The 15,610-nt window shown below is 32.9% G+C and overlaps 2 protein-coding genes across 2 annotated transcripts; one reads left to right on the top strand and one right to left on the bottom strand.

The window, feature by feature from the left end:
* The first annotated feature begins 4,457 nt into the window (after window positions 1–4,457).
* Window positions 4,458–7,875, top strand: LOC111893277 (serine/threonine-protein kinase D6PKL2). Its single transcript, XM_042900425.2, has 3 exons — window positions 4,458–4,817; window positions 5,424–6,606; window positions 6,809–7,875. The coding sequence occupies exons 2-3, from the start codon at window positions 5,474–5,476 to the stop codon at window positions 7,695–7,697; spliced, it is 2,022 nt and encodes a 673-aa protein (XP_042756359.2). The 5' UTR covers window positions 4,458–4,817; window positions 5,424–5,473; the 3' UTR covers window positions 7,698–7,875.
* A 2,914-nt stretch (window positions 7,876–10,789) lies between these two features.
* On the bottom strand, window positions 10,790–15,177 carry LOC111893281 (leucine carboxyl methyltransferase 1 homolog). The gene is made up of 13 exons (XM_023889341.3): window positions 15,020–15,177; window positions 14,420–14,508; window positions 14,202–14,341; window positions 13,901–13,948; window positions 13,742–13,823; window positions 13,530–13,629; window positions 12,128–12,248; window positions 11,942–11,989; window positions 11,730–11,813; window positions 11,474–11,538; window positions 11,305–11,356; window positions 11,126–11,164; window positions 10,790–11,047 (listed from the first exon to the last, which is right to left on the bottom strand). The coding sequence occupies exons 1-13, from the start codon at window positions 15,097–15,099 to the stop codon at window positions 10,985–10,987; spliced, it is 1,011 nt and encodes a 336-aa protein (XP_023745109.1). The 5' UTR covers window positions 15,100–15,177; the 3' UTR covers window positions 10,790–10,984.
* Between the last annotated feature and the right edge of the window lie 433 nt (window positions 15,178–15,610).

The following is a 15,610-nucleotide window of genomic DNA, read 5'->3' as shown; positions in this document are numbered from 1 at the left end:
GTAGAGAGAACGTAAAAGCATGTAAAGAGAATGTTCCCAGACAACCCGATGTTTCCTGTAAAAAAAAGGGTCTTCCGTAAACTTCATAACGTTAATTCCTCTAAGCGAGCCGTCATAACCATACTAAATAATGACAATTTCGCCTGTCTTGGCGTCGTTGGACGCCGGTTTTGACTTTGATTATAAGGTTTTCATCACCCTAGACTGGGTTAGTCTAACTGTAGCGAACAACTCAGGTGTGGGGTGTCATCCCCGTATAGATCTATACACAAATCCCCGCTCTCCCTCCAGGAGACTCTGGTTATAACTACAGGCTACGATCGTACACTTAATAGGTGCCAACCGACAAAAACTCGCTAGATCCTTAATCGAATTTACGCGAAGAAAAAGGTATAAACTCATTCCAGGACCAATGATCCATGTAAGTGAACCACTAAGGCATCGCTAAACATGTAAATCATTTCAAGACCCAAATGGTATGAGATTATATAACATGGGCCCGAAATATATATGAAAGGACAACTAAGGCCCATTTCACATGTAAAGTATTTACAGGCCCAAATGGCACACAAATAGTATCCAAGGTCTGTCGCACATGTTAATGGGTCAATGAGGCCCAATAAACATATACAGGACCTCTCACCCATAAAAATGGGCCACTAAGGCCCAATAACCTAGAAAATGATCAAATTAAATCCATTTGTTGGTTTATCATTGGTTTTAGCTCAAGTATTCACTAAAATAGCATAAAAAGAAGAACGCATATAAAACCCATTCTCAGGCCCAATAAACATGTAAGTGGAACACTAAGGCCCACTATACGTGTCTATTATTTCCAGGCTCAAAAGGAATATGAATGTCTATTCTAAGCCCAATATACATGTAAAAGGACACTAAGTCCCACTAAACATGTATATTATTTCTAGGCTCAATAAGGATATGAATACCTATCCCGAGCCCAATATACATGTAAAAGGACACTAAGGCCCACTAAACATGTATATTATTTCCAGGCCCAATAAGGATATGAATATCGTTTTTAACCCGTTTGTTATTGTTTTGTTTATTTTAGCTTGATTATTTACATAATTGATATCTAAAGCCCACTTTTTGTAAAAATGACGTTCTTGGCCAAATAAGCCAAAAATTTACAATTAAGGCCCAATTTTTGTAAGAATAACACTTTGGTCTTCATTTTGTTCAAAACTTGTGTTGGTGACTAGTTTGTGGTAAAAATAACATTTTAAAACCATTTTTGTCAAAAATATCATTTTTGGCTTGGTTTTTGTGAAAATACACATTTTTCTGGTTTTTGGCTTTTCCGACCTAGTTTTTAGAAAATTTGTAGAAATTCCTCGTAAGTCGAAATTTGGATCTGTAAATTCTGGAAGTTTGGAAATTTTGTCTACTTTGTTCACAATTTTTTTCATAATTTTTGATGGCCTCAAACTAGTGTGAAATTACTCATCTTCACAGGTTGGTCCGAAAGTATTCCAAATTTGATAGGCAGTTTTGTAAAATTCACAATAATTGTAGAAAAAATCGTATGAAAACGTGAGAGTAGTTATTTTAAAGGTATAAATCTGAAATTTATCCATGTAAAACAGTTTTGAAAAATACTTCCATTTGGAGGGTCAAAACAGTCCGAGATTGGACCAAAACTTTTCTGTCAAGGGCTGTTTTGTGAGTTTAGTTTATAGATCTTTGAACACAACACTTATTTTTGCTATATCAAGTATACAAATCCCAGATCTACATGTTTACATGTAATACTTGTGATAAAACATACTTTTCTCATGATTCATATGAAGATCCTAGTGATACACTTCAAGTTTCTTAACATATTTTTAGATTAGTGAAGTAATCAACACATAATCACCAAATGTTTCAAGAAAACACACATAATCATGCCTATATACATAGATCTACACATAAGACTTGTATTCTCCCGCCAAGAACAAGTAAAAACAGAAAAAAAGGGGGTATGAACTCACCTTGGGGTTTAGATTTCGGTTTTGATAAAAATAAGAAGAAGGTGGTGTAAGTTATGACTCTAGCTAGCTTCTTGAAGTGATCTTCGAATCTTGATGAGTTTTACGGAGTATGGTCACGAATTTGAGGTGGTAAGTGGAGTGATTTAAGTCTAAAGATGTAGTAAACCAACTTAGCTTGTGAGATCTTACCAATGATGATGATCTTTGATGAAAAATCCTCTTGAAAACACACTAATTTTCGAAATTCTAGAGGAAGATGAAGGAGTTCTTGAGAGAGTTTGAAGCAGTTTGAATGAGAAAAATGGAGGTGGAGTGGTGGGATTTCGGCCAAAGGGGTAGAAGAAGAGAGGGAGAAGAGATAAGGAGTTTTGCATGAAGGGTAATACACTTCTTGATACATGTGATCACCTAGATGTATGTTATGGAATTGTGAGTTGTCATTACCGTAGTCCATGCATTCTTCCATTATTATTATTTCTATTTTGAATATGGGCCGAAAATTTTGGGCTAGGGGAAAAAGAGAATTTAAATTGGGCTATTACTTGTCTTGGCTCGAAATCATGAGGCCCAATAATCACTTCTCGGCCCATTGGGCCCTTATTGATGATCACGGCCCAATGAAGTCTAATTAAAGAGATTTAGGGTCCATTAGGGCTATTGGGATTTGTTGTGGCCCAAATTGGCCCACATGGCCCATTAGAGGTAAACTAATTCGTTTTAGGCCCAATAATAAAATCCTAGTTCATAAAGAACTTGAACCGGGATTTCTAAGGTTTTCAACCCTTAGTTGAACATATGAGACGTATTGGAATGAGTATAGAGTATGGTATTCACTTAGAGTACCAGTTATTACTCTAGGTGAATGATTGCATGATAGTAGAATTTCCAAGCAAAATGCTAGTTGTGACATCCAAGGGCACAGCGTAACGCTGTAGGCAGAATTTGTAATACATTCCAAAAAAGAAACAAAATGGGTAGAATAAAGCTAACAGTTAGAATACGAAGAATGAAAGCTTCGGCCCCAAATAGCAACCACACTTGAACGGAGCCCCAAATAGCAACCACACATGCACGAAGTTGACTGAAATACATGTCAAGCATGCGGCCAAAGCAGTCGAGATCAGGGTGTGGGGATAAATGACTGGCAAACTAGAATTGTTCATAAGGAAGAAACTGGAAGGAAACATGTAGTAAGTGGAAATAGCAAGAGGATTAAAGGTTTGGATGAAATGGAGGCGGTGGATTGGATGGCGGTGGCGATGTACGTTAGCGGAGGAAGGAAGAAAGAGAAGAGAAGGTTTGGATAAGAAGAGGTGGAAGGAAGAAACGAGAAGGACCAATTAACCTATGGGTGTGGGGATAAAATGACCGAGAAACTGGAACTGTTCCAACACGTGTCCACAAACAATATGGATATTGACATAAAATGACCCAAAAAGACGGATTTGAATACACATACATAAACAAGGGGTCATTTCTGCCAACCTCTTAGAATGTTCACTATTCCTAGAAGTGGATTCCTTATATATATATATATATATATATATATATATATATATATATATATATTAGTAGAAAAATGTGTTTGACAATATATGTAAGTTGAAAAAATGAAATATATTAGGAATATATTTTTTTGGGGTAAAAAATAGGATAAAAAATAAAGTATGAGCAGAGACGAAATATTATTTATCTTATTTTTTACTTTATTTTTGGAAGGAAATCAAGAGACAATCTTAGGCCCCGTTTGATATGCGTCTGACCGAGTCAAGTCAGACGTTTTTGGCTGACTCGGTCAGCAAAATGTGTTTGATAATCCAACTCGGTAAGAAATGTCTAACTGAGAAAGGAGTTGGCAAGAGGCTGACTGAGAAAGAAAACAAGACTTTGCAATAATACCCTTAGCCTTAGATAAAAAAAAGTGAAATGGGAGGTTACAAGAATTGAACTCGGGTCTCCCTTATATATAATGATGTTTACCAGCAAGCTAAAGGGTTTTTTGTGTTTTAATCTCTAAAATAGTATATTTAATGTCTATTATGCTAGAAGTTTTTGCATACATTATTATTATTATTATTATTATTATTATTATTATTATTATTATTATTATTATTATTATTATTATTACTACTACTACTACTACTACTATTATTATTATTATTTTTACTACTACTACTATTATTATTATTATTATTATAAAGAGCATCAGGGTAAAATAGTCATTTTGCATCAGTTAGCACATTCAGTCAAATGTATAATCAAACAACATAGTTTCTTACTCGGTCAGATCTTATTACTCAGACAGACCTTTCTCAATTAGCACTTTCTCAGTCAGCAACTATCAAACGACCCCTTAGAGAAAAATGGTGGATCTTATTTATTTTTTAATATAAAAATAATATTTTTATATAAAATAGCAGTAGAAATTATAATATAAAGAATGAGAATGAAAATATGGTAGCATTCCAAAATGCAAACATATTTCTCTCTCTTACCAGCGAACACATGACTAAAGTGCGCCATCCACCATGAAAGAAATCAAGAGGGAGAAAGAGAAAAAAGCAATAAAGCAAACTAAATAGTCATATGTTGTCATCGTCATAGCACCAGTTGCCCCCTTCTGCATTCCAGACCCACCTTTATGCAGTCTCAGACCAACCCTGTTAAAGGCTAATTCACTGGAATCCCCCATTTTTACACCTTCATAATTCTCTCTCCCACCCTCTCAAAAACCTACAACAACAACAGCAAACAAATCCGGAAGTAGGCGAAGGAAGTTTCAGAAGTTCAGTTTTCTTACAGCTGTTCGTCTCAGATCTGGTGGTGAGTATCTACATTTTGATCGCTTTTTCTCGCATTGTTTCGATTTTTGCTGATTATGTTTGATTTTAAGCAATTTATTTGGTGAAAAATGAAATGAAATTCGTGTTTCCAAAATTATGATCCGATACTAATGTTGCATTTTGTTGAGTTTTATGATATTTTATCCTCTGTGTTATTTTTGTTTCGTTGTTGATTTGATTCCATTTTTCATTTTATGATGTGATGCTTTGGATTCCTGGAACTTTTCCTATTTAAAGTTGAAATTTGGTACTCTTCTCGAACACGATATCGCCATTGATATTGACTCTAAAGGTTTTTCTACTGATTAAAATGAAAATAGTTGCAAAAAAGAATTTTTCATTACTCTAATTCTGGGGTTAATTTCTCACATAATTAGACAGTGTTCTTCATTCAACCATCTCCTTTAGATGTGAGATTACCAGTTCACCATTTTTGTTGAAAAAAAAAAAACGATTTGCAGAGTAAAAAGGGCTGATTACCAATTCTACACACATACATGAATGATAACCCTAATTATTACTCGTCTAATTCTTCCCTTTTTCTTGATAAATTGCATCATTCTTTCTTCCTTTTTTATTTTAACAGATCTGTGATACCAAAGAAAGCTCTGATTTAACGATGTACAACAACCAGAAATGAAAAGGGTTCATGATTCACAGAAGCTTCCCCTTTCAAGGCCGATGCCTGATAATATTCTCAAACTCCCAAATTCACACTTCAATTTGGTCATAGAAGACATGAATCATATAAAGCCACAAACTTTTCAAGATTCCAACAGATGGAAAGAAAAGAACTCATTACACGATGATGAAGAAGATCTGATGGTAGATATAAACATGTTGAAAGAACCCGATGATTCTTATGATGAAATCGGCTCCACCTCTTTCTCAGGTGCTAGCCACCCCCCTGAACCCATTGACACGGATCTAATGCGACCCGTTTGTGTCCCAATCAATCAAAACAAACCCATGAAACTTGGTGGGCCCTTTTTAGAAGATCTTTCACTTCGCGAAAACTTAACACCAACACCAACACCAACACCATCTTCGCCATTTTCCATCTCACGCCCCTCACAAAACCCCGAAAACTCACCAATTTCAGACGAAAAAGAGTGCGTGTGGGACGCATCTTTGCCCCCGAGTGGAAATGTTAGCCCACATAGTAGCATTGATAGTACGGGAGTCGTAACATCCATGAGCACAAGTACATACCGAATGAGCGACGGAATGCTAAGCATCGAACGAAATTTCGGAAATACCAAAACTACCCTTCGTGGGGAGTGTTTAGAAAGTGGGAAAACGAGTATTAGTCGAGCTAGTGATAGTAGTGGGCTTAGTGACGATAGTAATTGGAGTAACTTCACGGGGAGTACAAACAAGCCTCATAAAGGGAATGATCCGAGGTGGAAGGCGATTCTTGCAATTAGGTCAAGAGATGGGCTTTTGGGTATGAGTCATTTTAGGTTGCTTAGATTGTTAGGTTGTGGTGATATCGGGAGTGTGTATCAATCCGAGTTGAGTGGGACCCGTTGCTATTTTGCAATGAAAGTGATGGATAAAGCATCGCTCGCTAGTAGAAAGAAGCTTTCTAGGGCTCAAACCGAAAGAGATATTCTACAATTGCTTGATCATCCGTTTTTGCCGACTTTATATACTCATTTTGAAACCGATAGATTCTCGTGTTTGGTTATGGAGTATTGCCCCGGAGGTGATTTGCATACGTTGAGACAACGACAACCCGGAAAACATTTCTCCGAATACGCCGCAAGGTATTTTTTATATTTTTTTTACAGACAGTTAAGGGTTCAAGTCTCAACAGCTGTAGTATCATAGTTTTAATTCCAATGAGTTTGACAAGAAACTGTCTATCTGATTTACATCTCACATGACATAACAACAAGGCTTGTCAGCTAGCAGACCATTGTATACCTGATTTACATTTTTACATTGACATTATTATTTTTTTTGTAGGTTTTATGCGGCGGAGGTGTTACTAGGGCTCGAGTATCTCCACATGCTTGGAGTTGTATACCGCGATTTAAAACCCGAAAATGTTTTAGTCCGCGAAGATGGTCACATAATGTTATCCGATTTTGACCTTTCTTTAAGATGCACCGTATCCCCAACCCTAGTAAAATCATCTTCACTAGACTCCGACCCATCAAAACGACCCGCGAACCCGTTTTGTGTCCAACCCGCATGCATCGAGCCGACATCCGTATGCATCCAACCCGCGTGTTTCCTCCCCCGTTTCTTCCCTCAAAAAAACAAAAAACGAACCCCAAAACCACGATCCGACCCGACCCCACTCTTCGGTCACCTGCCCGAGCTCGTGGCGGAGCCTACAGCTGCCCGTTCCATGTCATTCGTCGGGACCCACGAATACTTAGCGCCCGAAATCATCAAAGGTGAAGGACACGGAAGCGCGGTTGATTGGTGGACATTTGGAATCTTTTTACACGAACTTTTATACGGGCGGACCCCGTTTAAGGGTGCGGGCAACCGGGCAACTTTGTTCAATGTTGTCGGGCAGCAGCTCCGGTTCCCGGACTCACCGGCTACAAGCTACGCGAGCCGGGATTTGATTAGAGGGTTGTTGGTTAAGGAACCGCAACACCGGTTAGGTGTGAAACGAGGGGCTACCGAGATTAAACAACATCCGTTTTTTGAAGGTGTGAATTGGGCTTTGATTCGGTGTAGTACACCGCCCGAAGTGCCCAGACCGGTTGAGCCCGAGAGTCCCGGGAAGTTCGGGCAGGTTGAACCGGTCGGGCCGGGCGGGTTGGGCAACAATAGTAAAAGAATGGTTGGGACTGGTGTTAAGCCTGGAGGTAAATATCTTGATTTCGAGTTCTTTTAGGTGGGACCCGTCTGGTCAAACCCGGTCAACACCTGACCGGAAAATCCCGGTCAGGACACCCATACGTTTAGCCATTTCATGTTTTAGAATTGTGTTGTAATAACTTGACTTTATTCAAACTCATTGTGCAATCTATTGTCTTAATTATTTAGATATTTTATTTTATTTTATTTATCAATATTGATAGTGAATAGTGAGTAAAGTAGGTTGTTATTTTTTTTTTTTTATTATTTTTTTTTTTTGCAATTTGTGTTATATTTTTGTGGGTCCCATTTTTAATGATGGCAAGTTATGATGGAAGTGACCATGAAAGATTGTTGGTGAGATTTTGGAGGCTGAATCTTTTGTTTATTGTTTGTTGTATAATTGGATATCAATCATATGATGTCATGATTTCTTACTTTATATTGGAGAAAATATATGAAATCAAATATATATATTTGTTGTAGTTGTAAATTCTTTTGATGTGACAATATATAAGAAAAAAGAAACAGTTTACTTATTTTACACAAGATTGTGCACACTAATGACAAAAACGTGTCTATTTTTTTAAGTATTTTAGTTATTATTATTTTTACATATCTTTTTTATGTAGTTTCAAAAGTGTCTTATGTCATTTGGTTTATAACACTTTGGTTCACTACCTCTCGTTTTTTTGTCATCTTATAGTATCTTATTGTTATGTTATTTTTTTCACCCTTTTCTCTCACTATTTTTTTGTCATCTTATCATATCTTATTGTTATGTTAAATTTTTTTTCACCTTCTTCTCACTTTTTTTTGTCATCTTATCGTATCTTATTGCTATAACATTTTAATGACAAATTTTTTTTCACCTTCTTCTCACTTTTTTTTTGTCATCTTATCGTATCTTATTGCTATAACATTTTAATGACGCAACCAAGACAAATTAAAAATATCTTTTTTACTTTATAATAATGTTATCCTTTAAAAGTTGATTGATTTGTTGTAATGGTTGATATTATTTCCTTTTCCGAAATTACCATGTTTGACAACTATAATAAAAATAAGTCAATAACTGCTCATTTCGGATTGATATTTTTTCCTACGAAGTTGCTTTAAATGTTTCTCATTATAAAAATCATATGGAATTTTATTTTCTTCGGAAAAAGCCTTTTTATGTTGCGAAATTATAGTTGGCAGTTGGCACTCTTTGTAAAACAATATTGCAATTTGCCGAATTAACTTTTTATAGTTTTTTTACATCTTTGTTAGACGTTTTTTTTAGAGCTTATCTTTTTGTTATATAGTCTTTTTTTACATATTCATTTTTTGTGATTGTAAAGACTGACACATACTGAATTTTTATATATTAGTATTCACAAACCAACAAATATATTGTTATATATATAAATTTTCCACAAGATGCATTACGTGCATCCTCTAATTGCTATTATCTCATGATAAAAACACTTTCCACTTTAATTATTTAGCGTGGGACCTTAATATGTTGAAAAATGAATGTGGAAGGATGGGTGGGTTAGGATAAGGAGTCATAAGAAATAATTACAGATTGTATAGACTAAAACAAAATAAAAAAGATTTTTTGATCATTACAAATTGTTCCTTCTCTTCTCTAAATTTAATAATAATAATAATAATAATAATAAAACTCAAATGAATACCACTTCTTTCTTCCTTGTTCGCCATCTATCTAAAAAGAACTAAAAAAAAAAAGCATTAATAACTTTTTTTTTATCTTATTAACTAAAAATGGGCCCACTATAAAAGTTGTAAACACTTCTTTAAACAATAGAATTTTAAACTATCAAAACACTAATACACTTAAAATTCAAAAATATATACTCTTTGACAAATTAATTGATAAAAAATGATGTTTGATAATTTTATCTAATAAACTAACTGAAAAATATCAAGTGATAAAAAGATATATAAAAAATAATTTGATAGACAAATCATTAAATTAGAGTAAATACTAAATAAAGTTCTTCAATGAAAATTCTTGAATCATATTATATTGGTAATATTATCATAAATATCTTATATCTTACATGACTTTCGAATATTATCATCTAAAACTAGAGGGAGTGAACACGGTTTCAACCGCGGTTCCGCCACATCATCACTCAAAACACCATCCCCTCACTGCGGTTTCTACCACACATTCTCTTTCTTCATCCAAATACTACCGCACTCCCCATTCTCTCTCTCCTCCTTTATTTGATTTCTCTCTCATTTCTCAACCAATGATTTTCTTTCTTTTATTTTTTCTCTCCTAACCATTCTCTCATTCCCTTGTTGTGGTATCAAATTGATGAAATAAGAAAAAATGAGTTGTCATCTATGTGGCATAAGAGGGAGTACGGTTTCAGTGACACCACTCCCTCCAACCTAATTCATATCTATGTATGTAATCATTGTATTGTTGACCAATATTAAAATCTATATATGTTAAGTCACTCCTCCAAATATAGTTATGAAGGATAAATATTGTTGTTATGATATCTATATGAGTCTTCTTACCAACAAACATTCGATACAATTTTGAATATATAAATGTACATATGATTGAAACCCTCTCGGGCATCGATTTGTGAACATATAAAAAAATTGCAATAGTAAACACAAATACCACTAAGGTGCTCTTTGGTAATAAGTTACCAAAGAAATTATTGTTTTGCATTTTTTTTTTTTTGTCAAAATAGGTTTAAGGGGTCTATTTTTGTGTAATGCGTTTTTTTTTTTTTTTACTCTAGCTTCTTTCTATTTTGGTTTCGTTAAATTTTATGCCGTTACTAAAAAATAAAAAATAAAAATAGCTTTTACACGCCAAGAAGCTGCATATGACCACAAACCTGCGTGTCATTGCTAGAATTTTTACGAAATTATTAGCAAATTTTAGCATTTGTAATGAGTTTGGCTAATAATTATTTATTATTCAGAATTAAGTAATCTATTTATATATATAAAATAAAAAATAAAAAAAAAAAAAAAAGTTTTCACGTGCACAGTGTACTCCTAGGACCACAAAAAAAATATAGAATATAAAGGACCAACAAGTTAACAAAACCACGTGAAAAGTCATTTTCACCCCTGAAAACCTAAACCAAATAGGGAACAAGCAAATATTTTCTTGGAAGATTCAACCAAAAAATTCAACGAACCACACACATCAAGCTTTCCCATTTAGGAACATTCATACGAGTATTTGGTTTACCACGTGCCAGTCACGTGACCCACCCTGTGTCTATTCCACTAATTTCAAAATCTTGATCATAATACAACATCAACAAAGCACATGGCTTTTCATGGAGATACAGCTGCAATCACCGATTGATCTTTTGGAAAACCAAAATTCTCAAACATTCCCTGAAATAAAAATAAAATAAAATAAAATTATTTCTGTCAAATTCAAAGTTTTATAATATAATATATGAAAAAACATACCATGGCATCATTGATTGCAATAGTCACACAATAATGCTCCTGAAAAAAATCATCAATGTTAGTTTGACTTTCAAAAGTCAAACATATAATGAGATATGATGTAAGTAAATGACACAATACAAAAAAGATATTTGTTATTTTTTTTTTTTAATTTAAAATATGAAATTTAACTAACTTGCCTGCATCATGTACCATTCTTCAAACTCATCAAACAATTCCAATCGTTCAATCCTAATTAACCAAAAAAATAAGAAACCAAAAACCAAAAAAAGCTTCTTAAAACATTCACAATTTAAACATTTTTTTTATAAAAAAAAAAAAATATAAAGATAAAAAAAAACCAGATACCTTTGACGTTCTTGAGGATCAATGAAGCTTGTATAGATCTTCAACATATCCCAAGCATCAGCTCTCTAAAACTCATCATAGCAACATACTTTTACTTTATTACTTAAGACAAAAGAAATCATTCAAAGTAAAGGCTAAATGCAAGAAATAGCAACATACTTTCATTTATTTGTTTATTATATTTATAGGATAAACAGATGAACAAAAGTACATTGCTATTTCTTGCATTTAACCCTCAAAAGTAAAAAAAAAATACCTGCCAACCACGTTCAAGGAAAAGTTTTTCCTTATCATGCAATGTTGGTGTATCATAAATGCCCAATAATCCACACCCTCGACTCTTAAGAAAGATAAATTCATATCAAGATAGTGTTAGAAGGGTAAAATGGTCATTTACACTCACATTCAGACAAATTATATATATCTTTTAGAATCATTTTATAGGACAAAAAATAGCAAACATATTACCTCTAAATTTCTGATCATCTGCTGTCCAAAAGCATCATGTGGAAGAATCTGTTTTACACGAAAATAAAATATATATATTATTAAGTGAAGAACAGAAGAAGCTAAATTGGCTTATCATAAAAAAAAATGTTGATGCGATTGACTTTTTTGAAAAGATTTTATTGAAGGGTATTTTAGTCAAAATACCTGCTCGTATAAGAAGAATATTGATGTAGAAAAAGTTTTTGAAGCCCATTGAACAATAGCACGACTTGATTCAGGATCCAAGTATATTAACACACATTCTGCAATGATAAATGTTGGCAAGCTGATGCTAACATTAGTAGCATTAAAGCTTAAATTTAAAATTAAGAAAATAATTATACCTCCTTCCCTATATTTTAACAATAGGGTTAATCTCATAAAAGACCTAATATTTTTTTTTTCATTTTTTCCGATCTGGCCCTTTTAGTCATTTTTCTCTAAAAAAAGTTGTGAAGTGTGAGGGTTTTTTTGAGGAAAAACTAAAAAAGTTGAGGATTTATTTGGAAACATTAAGAAATTCGAAGGTTGAGGGTTTTTTTTGGAAAAAAAGACAAAGTTAAGGGCTTTTTCGGAAAAAATGAATACAATACAAGGTCTTTTTCAGGCAAAAAAAAGTTGAAGTTTAATCCGGAAAAAACACAAAATATAAGGTCTTTTATGATATTAACCCTTTTTTTTTCCGAAAAAACTCGTGAACATGAGTTTTTTTTTGGAAAAAAATAAAAAAGCTGAGGGTTTTTTCGGAAACAGTTGGAACATTGAGAATTTTTTTTCAGAAAAAAAGACAGTTGAGGGTTTTTTTGGAAAATATAAAAAAATACAAGGTCTTTTTAAGGAAAAAAAATAAAGTTGAGGTTTAATCCGGAAGAAACACAAAATATAAGGTCTATATGAGGTTAACCCTGAAAAATATATAATTATACTTTTTGGGACATTTGATTCTTTTTTGCAAAATATCCAACATAAATTATCTATCTAATTGAGGTGATCAATAATGATATATACATCCTCAATCTAAAAAAAATAGTGTATAACTTATGACTAATTGTCGAAAATACCCTTTGTTAATGACAAAAAAATATCTTGTAGACAGAATGGAATGCATTTTATATGAATTTCTTATATTATATGTAAAATGTATGCACAATGCATAATTTAAAGTCATACTCTATACATTATTTGAATTATAATTAACGAACTTTTATTTTCGAATGTAACAAAATTGAAAGATAACAGAGACTCATTAAAACCCAAATAAGTAATAAAAAAAGATGATCTTTTGTTATTATTTAAAGATAAAATGTTAATTTAACCAAAATAATGAATTTTTTCAAAAAGATTTGTGATGTTAAAATTACACAAATAAAACTGGGTTACATTGCAATTAGCATTCGATTCCATGATAATTTTAGAAAAAAAAATGAAATTTAAATAAACAAGAAGGGATCACATTCCTTCCGGAATAGTTCATTCCATTCCATTAAGCAAAACAAAACAATTTTTTCCAATTCCATTCCTTCCTTCCCTGATTCCATTATACTAAACACTATGATTTAGCACATACCTCGGATCCATATGAGCTGATATGAGTTCATTTAAGCTTTCTACATCTCTCAAATCAATAGGTAGAAGTTTGTAATTATCACTAATTACTTCTCCTTTTTCTGCACAAATTATTGCAAATCCCAACTTAATCATTGTCATTCACATGAGAAAGCAAGTTATAAAGAAAAACATTTGTAAACTGAAGAATTATAAAAAGGGAGTTGCATTTACCTCGACAAATCGAGGCTGATTCACTGATTTTTTCCCTTAATTGAGCAGAAGTTTCAATGATTGTTGCTTTTTTACACGTTACCTATATTAATTGGAAGTTTTTTAATCCATAAATAAACAAATAAGAAAGTTAGAAAAATAAAATTTTCAATTTCTCACCTCCTTGAAATCTAGTTCAACGTATAAATGTGGCGCCTTTCCTTCATCCTGCAAGTGATTTAAATTTAGTTTTGAGCATTATTTAAACCAAAAATAGTTAGTTTTGATTTTGAAACAAATATCTAAAAAAAATGTTTCAAACCACAACTGAAAGGACTAAACTACCCTCAACATTACTTAGTACTATGTTGTATCAAACCATTTAAGTAAATCATAAAAAAAGCTACAGAATATTCCTCAAAAATACAACAGCTAGATAAGTAAATCATTTAAAGAAAAGGTGTATGTAGTAATGAGAAACCTGCAACTGAAAGTATGTTGTATCAAAACCAGCTCCCAATGATAAAATCTGCTTCTTCACATGATCTCCATTTGATTTTGTCTCACAATTCAGAAATTTATTTAGAATCTTCCGGAAAGTTGACCAACGAGCAAAGTAACCTACAAAAGTCAACAACCATTTCAACACTAAGTAATGTAAGCTCTAGTTTATGATAATAAAATAAAAGAAAAGCATACCACGATTTATAATTGGAGATCTTCTCACAGGCCTCCTTACAAACAAATGTACATAGTCATCTTTGATATATTTTTTCTTCACACAAGACCTTCAGCCATCCATAGAATACAATTAATGTTATCTTCCAAAAATGTATAAACTGAATGTTTTACAAATACTAACTCACAAATTATTTTAAAAGGGATTGAGTATTTTTAACAAAAGGCATTGAATTTCATGGGTTTTAGGAAAGAATGTTGAGTTCCATAGTCAAAGGATTAGATTTCCATACTCATTTGCAACCACATGTGGGATTGGTATGGAACTGAATTCCGATTCTGGTTACATCCCATGGAATATGGTGAGCCAATAGCCGATTGAACAACTTTTCGAATCATCATACTTGTATTTATAAAATTTCGCAAAAAAATGGGTTTAGATCGAAACATTTCGAAATTTACCATTTCAATCGGTGCCCGGTATTCGAACATGTGATAAAACCTAATCTAAAATCAATCTCAATTTGAGGTTTACTTCGGGAACCCTATTATTTACAGCATAGGGGAATACCTAAATGAAATGGGATGAAATTTAGGGAAAATGATATTCGATTAACATACAATTTGCTGGCGGAAGCATCGTCATTTGTAGCTTGAACAGCTGCTCTGTTGCTACGCGAATCTCCCATGGATTTCTCCATCTTCTTCTCTTGTCCAAGATTCGTTGCCGTTGTTGAAAAAAAACAGAAATTTCTTGTTGTTTGTACGATAAGATTCCTTCAAATTGACGCTATTTATAACTACATTGTTATTTAGGCATTAATCATAAATTAATAATCTGACGAGTTAAAATGTGATTTTGAAAAAATTAACAAAAGAAAAAAAATTGTTTTTAGCAAAAAATAACCATTGGGTTCGAAATCAGGTTTAGGACAAAAAAAAAACATTTTATGTTTTCCTATTTAGGATTTCAAAAAACAAAAAAGTCCTCAAATTTCAATGACAAGTCTGAAATCCAACGAACAATTTTACAATCTGGTGAAAAACTAGTTTTTTATTTAAATTTAATAAAAAGTCAAACAAACGTAATAAGTATGAATTATACACAGTATTTAGCATAAAATTATATATTTTATTAAAAGACGATGACATAAAACATTTTAAAATAGACATTTTAGTTAAAAAAAACAAAAACAAAAACTCTTGAATATT

Source organism: Lactuca sativa, chromosome 3 (genome assembly GCF_002870075.4).
Source record: "Lactuca sativa cultivar Salinas chromosome 3, Lsat_Salinas_v11, whole genome shotgun sequence".
Classification (NCBI taxonomy): Eukaryota; Viridiplantae; Streptophyta; class Magnoliopsida; order Asterales; family Asteraceae; genus Lactuca; species Lactuca sativa.
The sequence above is the reverse complement of the archived record's forward strand: the minus strand, read 5'-3'. Positions and strand labels throughout refer to the sequence as shown.